Source organism: Mastigoproctus giganteus, chromosome 11 (genome assembly GCF_048544385.1).
Source record: "Mastigoproctus giganteus isolate SK-2022 chromosome 11, ASM4854438v1, whole genome shotgun sequence".
NCBI classification, from domain to species: domain Eukaryota; kingdom Metazoa; phylum Arthropoda; class Arachnida; order Uropygi; family Thelyphonidae; genus Mastigoproctus; species Mastigoproctus giganteus.
In genome coordinates this window covers 36,491,242-36,510,418 of record NC_143585.1, presented here as the reverse complement: position 1 = coordinate 36,510,418, position 19,177 = coordinate 36,491,242, and the positions used below count along the sequence as shown (strand labels likewise).

Sequence of the window (19,177 nt, the reverse complement as noted above, 5' to 3'; positions counted from 1 at the left end):
ACGATGGCAACTTATTTAGAAGCCCTTTATGCCAAACGCGAATAAAAGCCATTGAACTGTCAAGAGCAACTGCTCGAATTACTCCAAACTTTCGCATTGAATTCTCAGTTAATCAGCAATATAAACCAATAAATCACCAGTTGATCGAAATTGACGGAATCCATATTGGCGATCATTGATCAGATGGAAGGTTTCAACATAATTTAGGAGGTGATTAATGGATTTTTCCATTACTTTAGAAAGAGTGGTAGTAAGTGCAAAGAGACGATAATTGGATGGGAGGGATTTGTCACACTTTTTAAGAACTGGCTGGATATGAGAAAATTTCCAATCAGAAGGGGAAAAAACACCAGTGGAATAGGAAAGTGTAGAAATGCGACACAAAACAGGAGTAAGCTCAGGAGCACAGATTATGAGAAAAGGTGGAGATACCATCAGGATATGGAGTTTTCTAGGCATCAAAATTGTTTAAAATTCTTCTGATGTCCTTTAGACAGAAGACCACTGGATGCATTAAGTGGAATGTGCTTGGAATTATAAGAGATGGTTTGCCAGCTCGTCAATACAATAGTTGAGGAAACGTAGGAAGCTAATAAATCGTATATAACTTTAGCTGAGGGGGGGACCAGACTCATCAGGTTTTGACAGAGGTGGGAGTACAAATGCGCAATTGCGGCCAATAGCTTTGGTAAGAGACTGGAATGTTCGACTACCGTTTGGACAAGAAGCACGTTTTCCTAATATTAACCTTGTCAAAATGTAGTTTGGACTGATGAAGAACTACATTACAAATGTTGCTACCTTTTGGTACAGCAGAAATGAACCTGGAGATTTCGATGCAAGTCAATCGCGATATGCAACATTCTTATCTTAAACAGTCTTAGAACATTTATTGGAAAAGCAAGATTTAGATAAAGGAGAAGATTTTTCAGGGAGATTGTGGAATAAAGGATTTCATCCCTACAAGAATAATTTCACTGACACAATCTGAATAAAGAATGGCATCAGAGAGTTTAAAACAGCAATCCAACCAAAGAACAGAAGAACTGAAATCTGGCAGATCACCCCATTTTGCATTCTTGTAATGCCAAATGATACGAGGCTGAGAATGACCACGAGAGAAACGCTCCATTGGAGAAGAAATCGTCACCAAGTTGTGATCTGATGTGCTTAAAGGACCGCTCATCCCAACCATGTATTGGAAGAGTTGTTTGTGAGAAGAAGATCGTGTGTTGGCTGTGTATTTAGGATTGTCTGATATTCTGGTAGGTAAATGAACAATCTGTGCAAGGTCATTAATAATTGCAAAAGCAGCAGCATCTCGACCAGCTGGATCGGTGTGACTGGACAAAAGGGAAGTCAGCTGGAACGGTGAACATTTTCACCAAGTAAAATTACTTCACTGTTAATAAAGTTGGACTGGAGAAAGTCAAGTTGCAAAGAGAGGAAATCAAAGCATTCCAAGTGATTAGTGGAGTTGGGAGAACGACAGAAGGAACAGATGAATTAGAAACAATGGATTACAGTGATTTTAAGCCAGAGAAAATCGAAAAGGGTTGATTCCATGTAACTAAGTCTCTGATAGGGAATATCCGAACGGATATATGCACAAGTACCACCTTTTGAAACGCAAGGAATCATATAGCGAATAATTATGACAACTGAAATGGAACAATGGTTGAATCAACTAAAAATTAGAATTCGTTCAGAAGACGTCCATGAGATTTGGCAGATTGTAACTGGAAATGGAGATCATTGAAATTGGAACTGAGACCACGTATATTTGTGAAATGAATGAGGAAATTTTTGGATCGTATGTCGTGATTACAGGGACGAAAATTACCGAATAGGGGTGAGCATGAAACTTAAATAGGTATTATTTGTCTTCGCGCATGAGCGTTAAAGCCCACGAAATGGCCGGCGAACATTAACAAAATTCTCATATAATTTAATTTCGACAATTTCTGCAATTAATAGTCTGGTATAATTACGTTGGACACTAAGTATTTTGGCCTCCTTAAATAAAAAAGTATATTTTTCATGACGCTGCTGAACGAGAAGCACGAACTGAGGCCGTGTGTTTATGAACACGAAAATTCAGAGGAAACCGCGTAGAACCTTGATAAGACGAGTCGCAATCCCCACAAGAAATGAGAACAGACTGAGAATGAGAACAAGACATTTAAAACAGGTAATTTATTTGATTGCGAACGAGGAAAGGACTGAGAGATTGTTCAGAATAGTGTGTAATTTCCGTATTGGCCAGGCCACAATTTTAAATTTGGTATCTTTAAAGAATCCGTTAAGTTGTTTGTGCCACTATTCAACATATGGGACAGAAATAAAGTATTTTTTGATATTACTATTGTTGGTTGGTGTATTTTTTTGTATCCTATCCTTAGCCTGTACCCTAATTCGGTTTATTGTAGCAAGTGGGTAAACCCTGTTTAGGAATCTGCTGATTAATATTTGTATTTCTGACCCCAAAGCAGATTCCGTCGTTGAATATTTATAGGCATTTAGAAATTGATTAAAGATAATCGATCTTTTGTAGGTGAACGGGTGACAGCTGTTGTAATATCACCAACAAATCACCTATCGAGACAAAGTATCGAAACAAATTTTTGATTTGCCAATGGGATTGAGCCTGAGCGGCCTAATATCGGAGATCCATCTCTCAACGATTGAACATTTGACGCCTTTTCAACCCCGTATCACATACTATGCGAGGTATTTAGACGATGTTCTAGTTATTACTGACAGTAGTACTATCCAAGACATTTTACATGAGTTTAATAATATTCATTCTATACTCAAGTTTACATTGGAAAGGGAGGATACGGATACAAAGTCATTAAATTTTCTAAATTTCACGCTTACTCGGGACGCGAATAAAATCCAATTTAACATCTGTCGTAAACCTACACACACCGGTATGCTTCTACATCATATTGCTTCCCTTAAGCGCCAACTCCTAGACTTTCTAGACACCTCCCATCTGATTAATGATCGCAAATATGAATTCCATCCGTGTCCATCCACTGGTGATGTAATTGCTTATGTTACCCATTCAAATTCAACGGAAAAGTTTGGTGAGACTAAAAGGCTGTTGCTCTTTTGACATTTCAAAGGCTTTTTAAAAGACGTTTGTTAAAAAGATCTTCTAAATAAGCTTCCATAGACTGGATTTCCGACTGTTTTTTTTTGAAAATAGATATCCAGTTTTCTCTCTGATCGCTCACTGAGGGCGATGGTAGATAGCTCTCTGTCTTCTGACTTCTCCACTAATGCCGGTGTCCCCCAAGGTTCAGTTCTTTCCCCCACTCTTTTCCTCTTGTATATTAATGACCTTCTTCCATTGACTGGAAATCTTATCCATAGTTTTGCCGATGATAGCACATTGCATTCAACTTTCCATTTTGAGAAACCTTGTCCTGCTCAATCGGCTTCAACTTCTCGAAAATCTGCTACCAATTCCTTAAATGCCGATCTTCAGGTAATTCTCTAGTGGGGCAAAGACAACTTAGTTGATTTCAACCCTTCTAAAACTGAGTCTTGTCTTATATCTCGCAAAAAGGATTCTTCTGCTCCTATCTTTGATGACACTCTGATTTTTAAGCAAAATGATATATCTCTTTTGGGGATTACCCTGACTTCTAATCTCTCTTGGCACAAGCACATTACAAATATTGCTTCCTCTGCATCTAAAAAAACATCGTTTTCTCTTTCGCTCTCGGCGTTACTTTTCTTCCAAACAGCTGCTCACTCTGTATAAATCGCAAATCCGCCCTGCCATGGAATATTGTTCCCACCTCTGGGGCGGTGCCCCCAAAACCTCTTTCAGGCTTCTTGATTCCATTCAGAAGAGGGCAGTTAGGTTAATTAATGATTCATCTCTAACAGAGTCTGTCCACTCGCTCTCTCATAGACGTACTGTTTCTGTTGCAAGCCTCTTCTACAGATACTTCCATGGGCACTGTTCTTCTGAATTGGCTTCTATAATTCCCGCTCTCTCTTTCAAAACAGTCCGAACACGTGTCGTCACCAGCCAACATCCATTTACTGTCCAACTTCAAACCCACAGAACCAACTTTTCATCTTCCTCGTTTATTCATTCAACTGCCGTTTTCTGGAACAATCTTCCTTTATACGTATTTCCAGAAAATTACAGTCTACAGAAGTTCAAGTCCAATGTCAACAAATATCAACAAATATATTCACCCTCTCAGCACGAAGTTCTAAGTACCACAGGTTCCAATATCTTTAGTGCTTGGGTTTTTCGTAAAAAATAATGGAAATAATGTTCAATAGTGAATGGGAGTTTGTATAAATGCCAAAAATAATTTTAGTTCTAAATTGGACCACGAGGAAAACGCCAAGTGATTAATTTTAAAAAATAATAAAAAGGTGAATTTTTCACCAATCTTGACTAACGATCAATTCCCCTCGTGTCCACTATTAGCTTCTAATAATCAATCAAGACGGGGCATTGTGTTCTCCACGGCAGCCATCAAATTCGATGGAACGTTCACTACAAGGATTGCGTCCTTCATATCTAAAACTCGATTAAGCCCCTGGTGATCAAATTTCGGACTTCCTTTTTTGATTATTTAGAAATTAAACTCCTATAACAGTTTTCGAGTATAAAAATTTAAAAGTGGAATGGCTTTTAGAAGCAACCTGTATTTCGAAAGTTCTCGTGTAATGTCCTTTAGTCCTCATCGATTTTTAAAACACTCTCAATTCAAGAATTCAGCCTGGTAAAATACCATTGCCTCAGCCACCTCAATTTTAATCCAAAGAACAGGATTCATCCACGCAATTTGCTGTTTAATTAAGTTCTTTCTGAAACCCACCCAAAGGATTAAGATAGCACCTACACAATATGATGAATAGCCTTGTCCTTCAATCAATACCCAGATGAATATTGAAAACAGAACCTTCTGGAAGCAGTACTAGCAAACAGATAATGATATTCCCAGCTACCATGCATAGATTGAGGAGTTTCCTCTGTTTCGCTTATTAGTGGATATCGAGATGACAACACTCGAATTCAGATGGAACGAACCGATAGCTGTTCTCGTGTTCATAATCAGGTTGTCTAATAATTCAATGGTTGCTATAGTTACATGCTCCACTGCACAAATGTAATCTCAGATGAGGGAAAAGGTCATCGATTCCGAAGTAATGTAATGCTCTCTGAACAGAACGTGTGTGGTGAGGCCACCTTCTGTATTATTTCTTTCTAACGTTGCACTACTTATTAGTTTAGAATCACAAGGGACTTCTTTTCCTCCTCCTTCTTCCCCAAAAGGAACAAACGTAGATTCCTAAAAATTACAGTAATATGTAAGTTTGTGACATCACCAGTGATTTACGAAATACCAATCCATTTGGAGAAGCCACTTTAATTTTATTAATAACTGTGCCTCTAAAATACTGTCCATCCTGGATTGAACTTAAAATATTATTCGGATTCCTCAGTATTTGAGCAAAATTTACAGCACCACAGAAACAAGGAACTACATTCACTGGCCAAAAAATTAAAAACCCTTTCTGAGTCCTGTTAGTTGATCCAGACATGGAGAAGATGGTGTTCACAAATTTCCCAAAGGTTGTTGGAGCATGTTTAACAGGAGACTCAATTCAGAAAACAAAGGAAATCACTGGTGTGTCGAAAGCAACCAGCTCAGAAGTATACAATGAGTTGAAAACGAAAGGAGCATAGAAGATCTAGTGTGCAGCAAACTAAAAAAATTCAGATTAGGCAAAGAAAGATCCATTTTCAAGGGAACTATGCGGCGGAATTAAAGAATCTTGGATGGCGTATTCGCGTACCTCTACGAAAGACACTTTTTTCTTTAACAAATCGAAAGATTCGACTGAAATTGTGCCGCCAACCCCAAGACTTGTCTGTCGAACAGCGGTGGGATCTGAAGAGTCAAAATTTAAATTTTTTTGCACCAATGGTAGAATGAAAGTGTGGCGTGAACCTCATGAAGCCATGCATCCACACTGTTTCCTGCCCATGACTGAAGTGGCTGGAGGTAGTATCATGGTATGGGGTATGTTCTTTTGATACGGACTGGTACACTCATATCGTTAGAAGATCATCTTACTTCCGATTAATATCTTTCTGTCGTATCTGACCAACGTCTTCCGCAGTACCTCATTTTTATCGGAATTGAGATGCATTCTTAAGACGACAACGCAACTATCCATTGTGCAAAAATTGTATCAATTATTCGAGGAACATTCTTTCCAAGATTTCAACATCTACGTTGGCCACTTAATTGTCGAAATCTGAATCGACTTGTGAATGTCTGGGATATGTTGGAAAGGGCATTTTAGCTTCGTCTCTACCAACCACAATACAGCAGCTGACAAATATAATATCCTGATGGAAAAATTATCAAAATGGAGCTAGACAAGTAGTTGGATCCATGCATGCTGTGTAGTCGTTGTAATTCGGACAGATGGTGGCCCTACCAGTTACTAAAGAAAGGTTCCTGATTTTTTGGACAAGCGGGCGCGATTGCTGCTGACGTACATCGTGTTGAAAAGGCCTAGATTCGAATATAGACTTGAAAAGAGGTTAAAAGCTGTTCCCAAACCAACCCAATCAACCATTCATGTTGAGGGAAATGGACCATAATCTGCCACGCTGGTCCAGTGCGGGGTGGCAGATCGAACTATCTAGCAGTCAGGGGCTTGAACCCCGGTCTACTCAAAGAGCGTGTACTACTGCACTCCAACACCTGACCATTCGACTATGGAGGCCATCAAAAGAGTTGGACGTGTTTATTCACGTCCAACTCTTCATTTCATAAACAATAAGACAGAAATTAATTTTAAAATATTTTAAAATAAAAATATGATTATAAAATAACATCTTTTTCGGATCGGATTCTTACCACGATAGATTTTATTTTGTCGCGATTTTTCTTTTGTTGAGAAAGAGCCCTCGTTATTAATTATTCTCAGTAAAGCAGTCTCTTGAACAACAGACTAATCGATATAGAGGAACACGAATCCCTCTAACTACGTGCTGGAGTGTTTTAAAGCAAAAAATTTGAATATTTTCCTCGCTTCACATGGTGACACTTTATCTGCAGCCGTGCCTGTCCTTTGCTTACCTTACATAAGTGCGTTTTTGCAGTCCTTATCTCTTTCGGCAGACAGCACTTAACCTGGAAGTTAATATGGTGAAAGGAACTCCTTGTCATTTCGCTTCTCACACTTAATTTCCTCCGATAAAAAGAAGTCGAAAATGGACCCAGTGTTTGCATTCAGCACTCACGTCCTCTCGGGTGAAGATAGCTTTGTTTACACAGAAGACTTCTTCCCCAGTGGGATGGAGAAAGTCGTATTTCTTTGAATTATCAAAAGAAAACCTCACAAGAGATGTGACATCATGTTTTCTTTCTAAGTCACCTTAAAATGACACCGATTTAACCTCACAAGGACAAATGTTACCGATATCCTTTGGGGACAACATTTGCCTGGTGAGGATCCTAAAAGTAACTGGCTAATTACAGGGGCGGCTGAACCAATTATTCTAAACGCGTATTTACTATCAGTAAACACCCCTAATGGTTTATTCAACTACTGGTCCTTATGCTAAATAAAAATACTTTACCAAAGCGTTGCCCAACTTTTTCTTTTATTCTTTGACACATTAAACAGATATTCTCCTTTTTAAATTCAAAATTACCCATAAACTCTTTATAATCATTTTCTTTGTTTACTGTTAAATCCACTTAAAACACCATAAATTAAACAGAATCTGAATAAATGCCCTGGTGGAATGCACAGTTAGTAGAATCGCCATCCTCCCCACACCAGGTGGAAAAGACCCTGCTTCTCTGAGTCATCACTTGATGTGTTCCCATTCTCTTCTCTTCTCCTTGCTGACCTGTATAATACTTCCTTCTCATCCAGGTGGGATTTAAGTGCGAACTTGGCAAAATGAAAACTTGGGCAGTCTCTCCCGAGTAGGATCTGCTGACGACTAGCTCTCTCTCGTGGGAATTTTTATGATGCCATGCTAACTAGCCCCTACTGTGGTTAGGATTGATACTTGCCATGTTGGCTTCATATGGCACTCCCATGGGAGCATCTCTCCCATGACTTTCTCTCCCTGGAGCCAGTCCCCTTTCCTGTTTCCATCTCTAGCAGGCCCCCTTCTGCAGAGGCCAGCTAGATTATAATGGGCAGCCTGGCTCACCACCCAGTGGTGGTGGCGAGCAAAGTAGGATTCCACATAAACCAGACACTACACTTTTCTGGTTTTTACAGAGGTTCTGTAATCGTTCACAAAGTACCAAGGCGCAGACGTTGGGAACCGCTGGTGGCGCCTTCCACAAAACACTCACTTAAACCCATTTCAGTTTATATTGAAATTTAAAATGTATCGAGTTTCAATTTAATTAAGAATTAATCTAAAACTCAATTAACAGATCAGGCAGAAAACGTGGTGCAACTGGTGCAGATTATGAGAAAGCGAGACAACATTTGGTATGGTGGTGTACTTTACAATAAATGAAATCGGGAGAGATAGAGAAACTTAGGAGTTGAGGACGTTTATATTTTCTCGGGGAGGCAAATATAATGTCTTAAGAACACCCTAAAGTATCTATAATCTTTTTCCTTTTCTTTGCCAAAAATTCGTCCCAATTAGAACATAAATCACCCTATAATAAAAAATACTTAAAATCTTTCTATTCTTAAATCCCCTTCCCTTAAAATTACCTTACAATAAACATCCTAATAAATATCTTATAATTACCATGAAATAAATATTCTAATGAATATTTCGTAACCATACTAAATAAGTATCCTAAAAAAATACCTTAAAATCAACCTAAATAAGTACCCTAAATACCTTAAATACCATAACATCAACCTAAATACCTTAAATACCATAAAATCACCCTAAAATACCTAAAATACTTTGAAATCAAGCTAAAAATTTTAAATACCTTAAAATCATCCTAAAAGTATCCTAAAATACCTAAAATATCTTAAAATCATCCTAAATAAATACTGAAATCCTCAAATACCTTAAATACTTGACTTTAAAATCATCCTAAATAAGTACCCTAAATACCTTAAATACCATAAAATCACCCTAAAATACCTAAAATACTTTGAAATCACGCTAAAAATTTTAAATACCTTAAAATCATCCTAAAAGTATCCTAAAATACCTCAAATATATTAAAATCATCCTAAAAGTATCCTAAAATACCTCAAATATATTAAAATCATCCTAAATGATTTTAGATATTTGAGGTATCTCTTCTACTGAAATCCTTAAATACCTTAAATACTTGACTACTTTAAAATCATCCTAAATAAGTACCCTTAAATACCTTAAATACCTTGAAATTATCCTAAAAACATTAAATACCTTAAAATCAACCTAAAATACCTTAAATACCTTGAAATCATTCTAAATAAGCATCCTAAAACATCTGAAATACCATTAAAATCTTCAAATATCTTAAATCCTAATTAATACCTTAAAAACCCAAATCAATCCTAAAAATCTTAATAAATGCCTTATAATCAACCTAAAATAAATATATTAATATTATTATTTAACATTATTACCTTAAAATAAATATTCTAATAATAATAATTGCCAAAAATTTTAAATAAAATTTACCATAACTTTACAATATTTAAAATCTTTCGTTTTTGGAGAAAATTAAACAGATAACTATTTTAAAATATTTGAAATTGTTTCGTTGGCTAGTATGAAACACGAAATTTCTCATCGAAAAATCACTGGAATGGATTGCGCTCTCTTCTACTTAAAAATGAATAAAATGCCGTTCCAATCCACTCTTTGAACTCGAGGAATCCGATAGTTCGCTATCATTTGGCAACCTTTTGTGCGTCTTTCAACGCTCATCCAATAAAGCTACCGAAATGACTTATCCCGTTTTCGCGGGGATGATGCTGGAGCTTCCGAGTGCCCTAGAGACACAACTATAAAAGAAACAACGCTCGTGGCCCAAGAACCAGGCTGGATAACATCATAAAGCACGACGCACACAAGCAGTAAAAGGCGTCAATACATCCACGGAGCACGTTGTCTGTTTACAACATCGCAAATGCTGCAATCCTTATTTCTCGCCAACTCTTCGCACCTCAGTTACCTTTCAGATTTCACGCGTCTACGATCGCTTCGAACATCGCACGAGCCAGCACGATGCCCACACACATAATTGATGTTCTGTACGTACAAGAGCGGCGATTGAAATGCAAATAAACGTAATTCGGCAATTCCAAAAAGAAATTCGAAGTTTTCTTTGCAATTTGCGATGCAAGGTTTCCTTTTACTTAGAGCAGTTGACAGAAAATACAAATATGCATTCGATATAAGTTGTCCAATCAAAACAAGATTTGTGATTGTTTTTTAGCAAGAAAAAAACAACAACATAATACACACACACATAAACCACACTAAATCAAATGCCTGGACCATTGTTGTGTATTTTGAGGTCGATTTGCTGTTTGCTGGAAGAAAAACCCGAGTTTCCGTGAGACAAAACCATCTACTCTGGCCTGAGACCGATTAACTCGGCCACGTTGTGAAAAAGACTCATAAAAGTTCCTTCTTCCATCGACGGGATTCGAACTTAGGTCTTTTCCACCTGGTGTGGAGAGGACAGACCAACTGTGCTACCCACGAGGACTGAGGCAGAGTTACACTGACTTCTAGGAGCTGTCCCTTTCAAAAGGTTGTAATTTCTTCATCCAAAAAAAAAAAACAGAAGTTACAAAATACTAATTATGTGCTGCGCTCCTCACATTGGTAACTATCAAGATGACCATTGAATTTCTTCAAGCTGTCTGCCTCAATTACCAGCGAGGGCAACTTGTGCCAGCATTGTTCGAGGGTGGTTTCCAGGTGCTACTTTGGTGCCAAATTTGCCGGATATGAATCTCCAAGATCTACGGAACGCAGTCTTGGCGTTCATAAAACAACATACCTCCTGCAACATTCGGAGGCCTTATGTAGTTCATGCCTCACCTGGTGGCATTGGTACTGAGGGTTAGGGGACGACCTACCCACTATTAGGTAGATGGTTATGGTGTTGGATAGGTGGTCATTGTGTGACTGGACAGCGTATATCTTTAACTTATAAGAACATCACGTTAAAATTGTAAACTATAATAATACATTTTAAAGATTAATTACAAATTCCCATCTTCAGAATGAAAACTCTTCTACGAAAATGTATGAAATCAATATTACGAAATAATGTTAGTATTATTATTTCAAGAATACTTGCAGGTTCAAGATAACCCCGAATGCATCTCGAGTCAACTAATTTGGATTCTCTTTCTTATAAAGATCTTTCAAGAAAGGTGACGCTCTTTAGAAGGTTTAAGACAATCAAGATATTACAACAGCTTCTAATTAAATTCATTTCCAAGGTTGAATCCATTAAGAGAGACAATGTTAGATACAGGGATGTGGAAACGCGGTTATACGATGTTAATTCAATCTCTAAGCTGGTGATTCATCCATTCCTCACGCACGACTGCTAATTTAGCCGAGATAATCAGCTTCTTGTAATCAATACGAGCTACCAGGTCGGTGTGCTCATTATTGCTAAGTGCCTAAGGGAGACTCACACCCTCTTGGTCCCCTTACAATTATCTCCGACAAATATAAACAGACAGAATGGCCGATACCAAAGGTGTTTTGACAATTACAAATGCGCGTGTTCAAGTGGTTTCTCTTAACGTATTTCGACTCAACCAACCTCTTTAGAGAAGAATTGGATTAATTGTGGTCTCTCTGGAGAGTTAACAAACAAATAAAAGTAAATAATGCGCAATTTACAGAGATTTTCTCACTGAGGGACTAACTAATTGTTGATGAATCCTTAACTCGCAGCTAATGGTTTTCTTTTCTGATTCTTATTTGTAGGGGGTTTCCTGAAGAAGCATCCATGAGTGGACCTTTGGAGCGTGTCATACTAATGCTACTCTCAGGGATGATGCTAATTACAAAAGGTTCAGGTATTTCCCTTTCATTTAATTCCTTATATCAATATATACGCATGAGCATGTCTTATCTAAGCCTGTTTACGTTATCAAAGGACATTGAATTCAAATACTGGAACCATAGTGGCGTTATGTCCTTGGTATTACTGGATATTAAACATACTCTCATTTCTGTAGAATATGAATAATACGATTTTCCAATAGGATAATGCATGTTAAACCTCCAGCATTACCAGAGAGGCTCTTAAAGTCATGAATATCCTCTTATGGCTTGAGAGGTCATCAAATCAGTCCTCAATGGAATATTTTCAAGTCATGGCCGAAAGATGCCATTTAAAGAATTCGAATACCGCAAGATGACATCCAACACCTCTTCAACTGAATGCACCATAGAGTCGGCGCTTGTATAAGCGCTGACTCTAGGGTGAAGAGGTGTTAATTTTCAACAATGTAAACATTTTTCATCGATCAGCCACTAATTGATATCTCAAATGGAACTTATCGCAACCACTGGAAAATTTAGTCTTTCATTCCCATAATCCCTCTTAACATTATCACCAAAATCTTTGGTAAAAATTGGATCATTGTTTTGTTGATGTTCCAGATTCCTTTTCGTTTGGTGTATGAGGAGTTTTTAAGCGGACAGTTGCCCAACCGCTGTTTCTCTACTTTTCCTTTGAGTAATACTCATAAACTACCTTCAAAGAGTATCCGGATATACGTCGGTTTCATATTCACATTACTTCCACCCGTTCTGGAATTGCAATCGGTCCTTCTTTGGCTATGACACAGCCAGACCTCCAATACTGGTTTTCCACCAACGGACAATAGACTGCAGCTGTATATTCTCCCGTTCCTCCTGCAGAACAGTGACCAGTTGAGCTAGAGTAAAGGAAGTGTTCAGTTGGCCCTCACTCAATGTTCCAGTTCTTTCCATAAATAATCCATAGAATCAAATCGAGATTGCGCTGACCATTCCAACTTTTGTACATTCATGTCCACCAACTATTTTCGAACAGCATGGTATGGGGGGGGGCCTTATCCTGTTGAAACAACGCGGGTGTTCCGGACAAAACCACCAACGGTCAAAAGACAGCATGTGAACAACCCTCAACCATAATTCCACATCTAGTCAGAAGGTGGTGAGTTCTCTTCCTGTGCTTTGAGGGACAGTAGTGGTATACTTCCATTTCATGATAACATAACCGAGGGGGCTGATGCACGCTTCCAGCAATCGCACGAATCGATAAGCCAGCAATGCGACGTTTGACAGTAACACCCCTCTCGAAATCATTCAACCGTGGCCTATGTTCTATGACGAAAGTAACTTGTTCAGAGGTTTAGATCGAACTAGGACTTGGTCTAAACACAGTACAGATGACTGTGTCATAATTATCATTTATGTGGTTAAAATGTTCCAGAAATGGGTGATATACGCCTACAAAAAGGTTTCTGGAATCTTCCAAAGGGATGAAAGCTATAATTTCCTAACTCAGCAGTCACGAACCTTTTCAAGCAGATCAATAAAAGAGCACCTCTTATTGCTTTTAATGTAGGCCATATTATTCGGCCTTAATAATGGCCGTTATATTGATATTCCACTCACTTGTCCAGTGGCTGTTGATCAGATCCATGAGTTGTTGCTGTCATTGTTGTTGTAATAGGGTTTTTAGGTAATTGCTTCTTGTAATCGTCATTGCGACGATTACAAGAAGAATGGCCAATATATCGGATGCGCAGAACAGAAATATTCTCGGTTTTAAATGTGAGGTAAAAGAGCCATTATAAAAATAATCCATCGCACTCTAAGCTTTCCTCTTCTGGATTGCTGTCCATTGATATCCATTCCATTAATTTTCTCGTCCATCTTTCACCACTACATCTTGAAATATGTCCAGTCCACTTCCACTTTAAGTATTAATATGCTCTATTATGTCAGTCACCCATGTTTTTGTCCTGCCCAACCCATTTGTCTTTCTGTCATTTCGGGTAATTCCCAGCATACTACTTTCAAACGTCCGTTGTGTTTCTTTTACAGTTCTTAGAAGTATATACATTCAATGGCCAAAAAATTAGAAATCTTTATTCAACATCTAGTAGGGACACTTCTTGCCCGAATTATAGCCAGTCGGGACACGGATACTACTAGATGTTGGAAGATTCCAGCTCCAGATTAAACCATTCTTCCATCATGATATTGTCAGCCTGCTGTATCGTAGTCAGTAGAGAACCAGAGCCAAACTACCCTTTCCAACATGTCGTAGATATTCTCAACTGGATTCGTATCTGAAGAATTAGGCAATGTTGAACTGTTCAGATATTTTTGCATGGTATATGCTGGAGTTGTCAATTTTGATCTTGAATTTCAAAACTCCCCTTACCATTAAAAGGGATTTTGTTCTCACTATCCTCTACCTTTTGGCTCTACCTACTCTTTCCAAATTAGTTAATGGTTAACCAGTTTAAATTTTGTTTCTTTATCGTTGCCTTGGAAACAACATCCCTTTTACGCTTAATGACAATTGCAGATTAAAATTGTTCTACCCACTCGCCAAACGATGGTTCTTCCAACTTTTTGGTTTAAGAGAGATGTTTTTGATCTTTTGACAATACAAAGGTAAACTTCTTTGGTGTGGCTGCGTCCACGCTATTAATATCTAAGTGTTTCGTCCGCAAAGTACACCTGCAGACATACAAAACAGTAGGAGAAGGAGAAATCAATCCGTCACACACGTCAGTTGTTTTTCACATAACAAACTGCTCTCTCGCACCATCTAAACCGGTCCTTGAAAAGGAGTACTGAATTAGTTGACAGCTCTCTTTCGGACTCGTTCAATCGTTAAGATTGATCGCACGTGACGAGCTTACATTAATAAGGGCAACATCTGTCGATGTCCATGGTGGCCCCAAAACCTGATAGAGTTGAACGCAAGTACTACGCAACAAATGTACACATGACTGATGACACTTGGAACGTTGCCAAGCTAAAACAACTCTAGTTGGCTATCAGTGATAATGGGTTTTTTTTTTTATTGGCAAGATGAATAATAACGTTACATAAAAATCATGTTGTCGATTAATTTACTGGAACATTGGTTAGCAAAGAAATACGAGAATGGTTCACCTTTACCATTATGATTGTTCAAGAACAACGGGGTGTTATTGTTGGGTTTTTAGGCGCTTCACCAACTAAGACCACATTGCGTCCTATATGTCTGTAAATTGCGTATGTTTTGTGGTCGATTTGCTGATTGCTGGACGAAAAACCCGAGTTTCTGAGCCCATGCTGCCCTCGCCTGAGACCGACTAACTGGGCCACGTTGTGAAAAAGCCCATAAAAATTCTTCCGGTCATCAACGGTATTCGAAGCCAAGTCTTTTTCACCCGGTATTGGGAGGACGGCAATCCTACCAACTGTGATGCTCACAGGGGCTCCTCATAAAAGGTCTTTATCCAAAATTATGTGCTTGAAATGCATACTGAATGAAGAGGGCAACTAACAAACGACCTTCAACCGCCGATTGAATTTCTATCCATTATATTATGGAATTTGTTAATAAAAATTATTTTTAATCTCTAAAATTTATGGAAATCATATGACAAAGCAGGAATGCAGTAATTCAGTGAGCTTTATCTTAAAAACTTGGAGGGACATCTCCGGTTCTTTACATATTTTTGATTATTCGAGTTCTGAAGAACAAGTATTACTTTTTAAAAGGGTTTACAGTATATCAATGATGTCTGATAAATCAACCATTTTCCAACCTCAGTAGTTTCGTCTTTGCAAGCTGGAAGTAGCAGTGGTTGGTGGGATCTCTCTTCATGGCTGATCTTAGTTTACAGACTTTAATTCAGAAATTTCTACGTCATCAGAACTTTCAAATCAGAAATAAAAAATCAATTTACAGGTGACAACAGCTCCAATTTTTCGTTATAATTTACATCATACTGAATGGTCCCTTCGTTAGGTACACCTCCCCTTTTCATGAAACTGGGCACTCCTCCCTTTCGTGAAAAGGATAGATGTTGTATGTAATGAAGATGAAATTGGGCAAGATAAAAAAAAATATTTGTGACTTTGAGTCTCGCATGGGGATTCATCACCAAATACGCCAGTATGAGAATCGGCAACCTTGCTGAAATTTATAATTACGATTGTATCATCTGGTGCAGTCAGATAAATAGGAACTCAGCATAAAAATGGTAACCAAAGAGGGATTTTAGAACGCACACCTCCTCATACCTTGCCACGGATGAATATTGCAAAGGATTGTATGTACACCATATTTGTATATCTGTAATTTAGTGTGTTCTGTGGTAGATTTGCTGTTTGCCGGATGGAAAACCCGAGTTTTCTGGAGAAAAATCCTTGCTACCTTCGCCTGAGAGCGACTAACTCGGCCACATTTTGATAAAGGCCCACAAAAATTCTTCCCGTCATCATCGGGATTTCTAACTCAGGTCTTTTCCACCACTGGGGGGGAGGACGGTGATTCTACCAACTGTGGTACCTGTTAGGGGCTCGCATTGGAGAGGAACTTCGTCGTTAACACGAAGCGATCTTTTTGACTTTCCTTATCTTACAACTATCCTTACTAATCAAGAAATTGCACTAAGACTGACAGAAATCCCAACTCATACCAGGTACTTCAACACTGATATGAACCTCCAGACTCTCTTCTGACTGCTAATTTTTTTCCAATCATTATTATTTCTCAGTTCTAAATTCTTTGAACCTTAGAATCGGATTAATTGGCATTCTCTAAGTGAATCCTCTAAGAATAGATTGTTAATTGCCACCAATCCTAAGTCGGTAACACTGTTACCAAAGTGGATCTCTCAATTTGTTTCTTTTATTGCATTAATATTTTTATTCTTAAATTAAATTCAAAGGGGTTAAAATTCCTCTTTCAAACCCTCTTTTCTCTCCCAGTTTATACGCGTTAATTATTAATTAATTAATAGTCATTTTGAATAGAAATAGAGGAAATCTCCATTCAAGGAGAACAAAGAACTTTTTTCTACCCTCAAATAACTGTACCATGCAATTCTTTAAAGACATCATTTCATTTTTCAATTAAAATCTTATAATTAATGAGATCATTTCAAATTAGAAAACTGAAGAAATGTCAGCATTCATCCAAATAACTCCATCTATATTTGTTGAACGCTGTATTATTTCTTTGGTAATTAGCGTGGAATTTATTCGTGCGGAAAAAGTTTCCTTCTAACAGGAACTTTTATTATAACCAGAAATCAGAACTTTGAGCATAAGTTTTTTCTTATTGATTATGCCGACTTACGAGGGTGGTTCAATAAAGAATCGCCCTGGCCTAACTGCAGAGGTGCTAGCCTGTTGATTCTTGGCACAGGTTTTAGTCCTTCTCCAGCCACCGTGCAGATTTACACATTTTTCCCATCGATGGATGAGCCTACGGATACCGTTTTTGTAGAAGTGGTGAGGTTGGTCTCTGAACTGACTCTGTTGCAGAAATGAGTGTCTCATCGTCAGGAAAGTGGGTCCCCCCGAAGAAATGATTTGAGGAAAGGAAACAAGAAGAAGTCCGATGTTGCAAGATCGGATGAGTAGGCTGGATGGGGCAGTATTTCATATCCACAAGTCACCGCTTGTGTTGCTGCAATTTCAGAATTATGAACTGGAGCATTGTCTCGAAGCATTCTCACACCTTTGGACAGCATGCCACGCCTACATGTCTTGATTTTCTCCCGGAGTTTGTGAGTAAGTTGGCATACTAGGCACCTGTAAGTGTTCTACCTTTCGGCAGGTAATCAGTCATTATTACGCCTTTCTCATCCCAAAACACTGTCAGCAAGACCTTTCCTGCTGACACTTGGACCTTTGCCTTTTTGGGGAGTGGGGAACCATGATGTCGCCATTCCATGGATTGCTTCTTACTTTCAGGGTCGAAATGGTGTATCCAACTTTCATCCTGGGTGATTAGATGAGAGAAAAATTCTTCCTCATTTTTTTTGGCACAGGGCTAACAACTCTTGTGATTTTTGTTGTCGATCAGCCTTCTGGAAACCAGTCAATAATCAGGGAATCCATCTTGCACTCAATTTCCGTAAATGGAGTTGGTCATGAAGGACTGTTTCAACAAAGCCCACATTAATCTTCATCTCCTTGGACAATTCACCCACAGATGATGTTGGTGTCATCAATGGCTGAATGGGCTCAGATTCTACTGATGTCCGACCACACCTAAACTCTCAATGCCAGTGCTTCACAATGCCATATAATGGGGGATTCATCCTTATAGACAGCAGTCATCTCCTCGTGGATTTCTTTAGGAGATTTCCCCTTCAAGAACAGATACTGGATTACAGACCTGGATTCAACTTTGTCCATGATGCTACTTCGTCACATGTTCAGCTTTGTAAGAGAAAAACAAATTAAGACACAGAGCTGAAATTTTATACCTTTAGTACAGAGATATGATGATGCTACACACCAAATATCATGACTCTACTATATGTGGAAGTAGGTGAGGGCGATTCTTTATTGAACCGCCCTCGTAAGTTGGTTCACTTACTTCGTGGGGATGTCTCCATACTTTTGAGGGGATAGTATAAGCTGCCATTTTTAGGTTCCTTCTGGAACCTAAAGTTCAAATCTACTTTTACAAACAACTAATCAGAAAATGCAATTGTGTTTGAAGTAAGAGATTTAACAAGGTAAAAACGAGAGAGAGCAAACAAAGACTTCCACGCTGATTAAGTTTGGTACCTCCAGAAAAGTAGACAATCTAATCTTTGAATACATTAAGTAAAAACTAGGTCCGCAGTAAAAACAAGGTACGCATAAATTCAAATAGATATTAATCAAAAAACAGAAGCAGCATTCAACAAATATAATATATGTTAAGCAATCCTTGTTTATCAAGGGAACCTTAAAAAGAAATGCAAGTCCTGTGAATATATGATCCCATATTACTTTCACCAAACCAAAAATGCCCTTAGCACATCCCTGATCAATTTTTGTCTTCTGCCTTTAACCAATAAATGATGAGCATTATCGAATGATTAGTAATCATTAGATTATGGAAGTCGGATGATCAGCAATCGAGAGATTTCAATAATCAAAATAATCCAATGATTAGTTAGGTAAAGAAGACAAACTGCTGCCATT

At 38.2% G+C, this 19,177-nt stretch overlaps 1 protein-coding gene across 3 annotated transcripts in view; it reads left to right on the top strand.

Annotated features, from left to right (window-relative positions):
- Nucleotides 1-19,177, top strand: part of LOC150077908 (fibroblast growth factor receptor-like 1) — a 109,851-nt gene that overhangs the window by 40,592 nt on the left and 50,082 nt on the right. For 2 of the 3 annotated variants that reach the window (XM_090384718.1, XM_090384717.1), the window contains exon 2: nt 11,951-12,042. In XM_090384718.1, the coding sequence (XP_090240844.1) occupies nt 11,973-12,042 (70 nt within the window). In that variant the 5' untranslated portion in view covers nt 11,951-11,972. The remainder of the gene's footprint in view (nt 1-11,950; nt 12,043-19,177) is intronic. The other variant, XM_090384719.1, reaches the window with a different exon arrangement.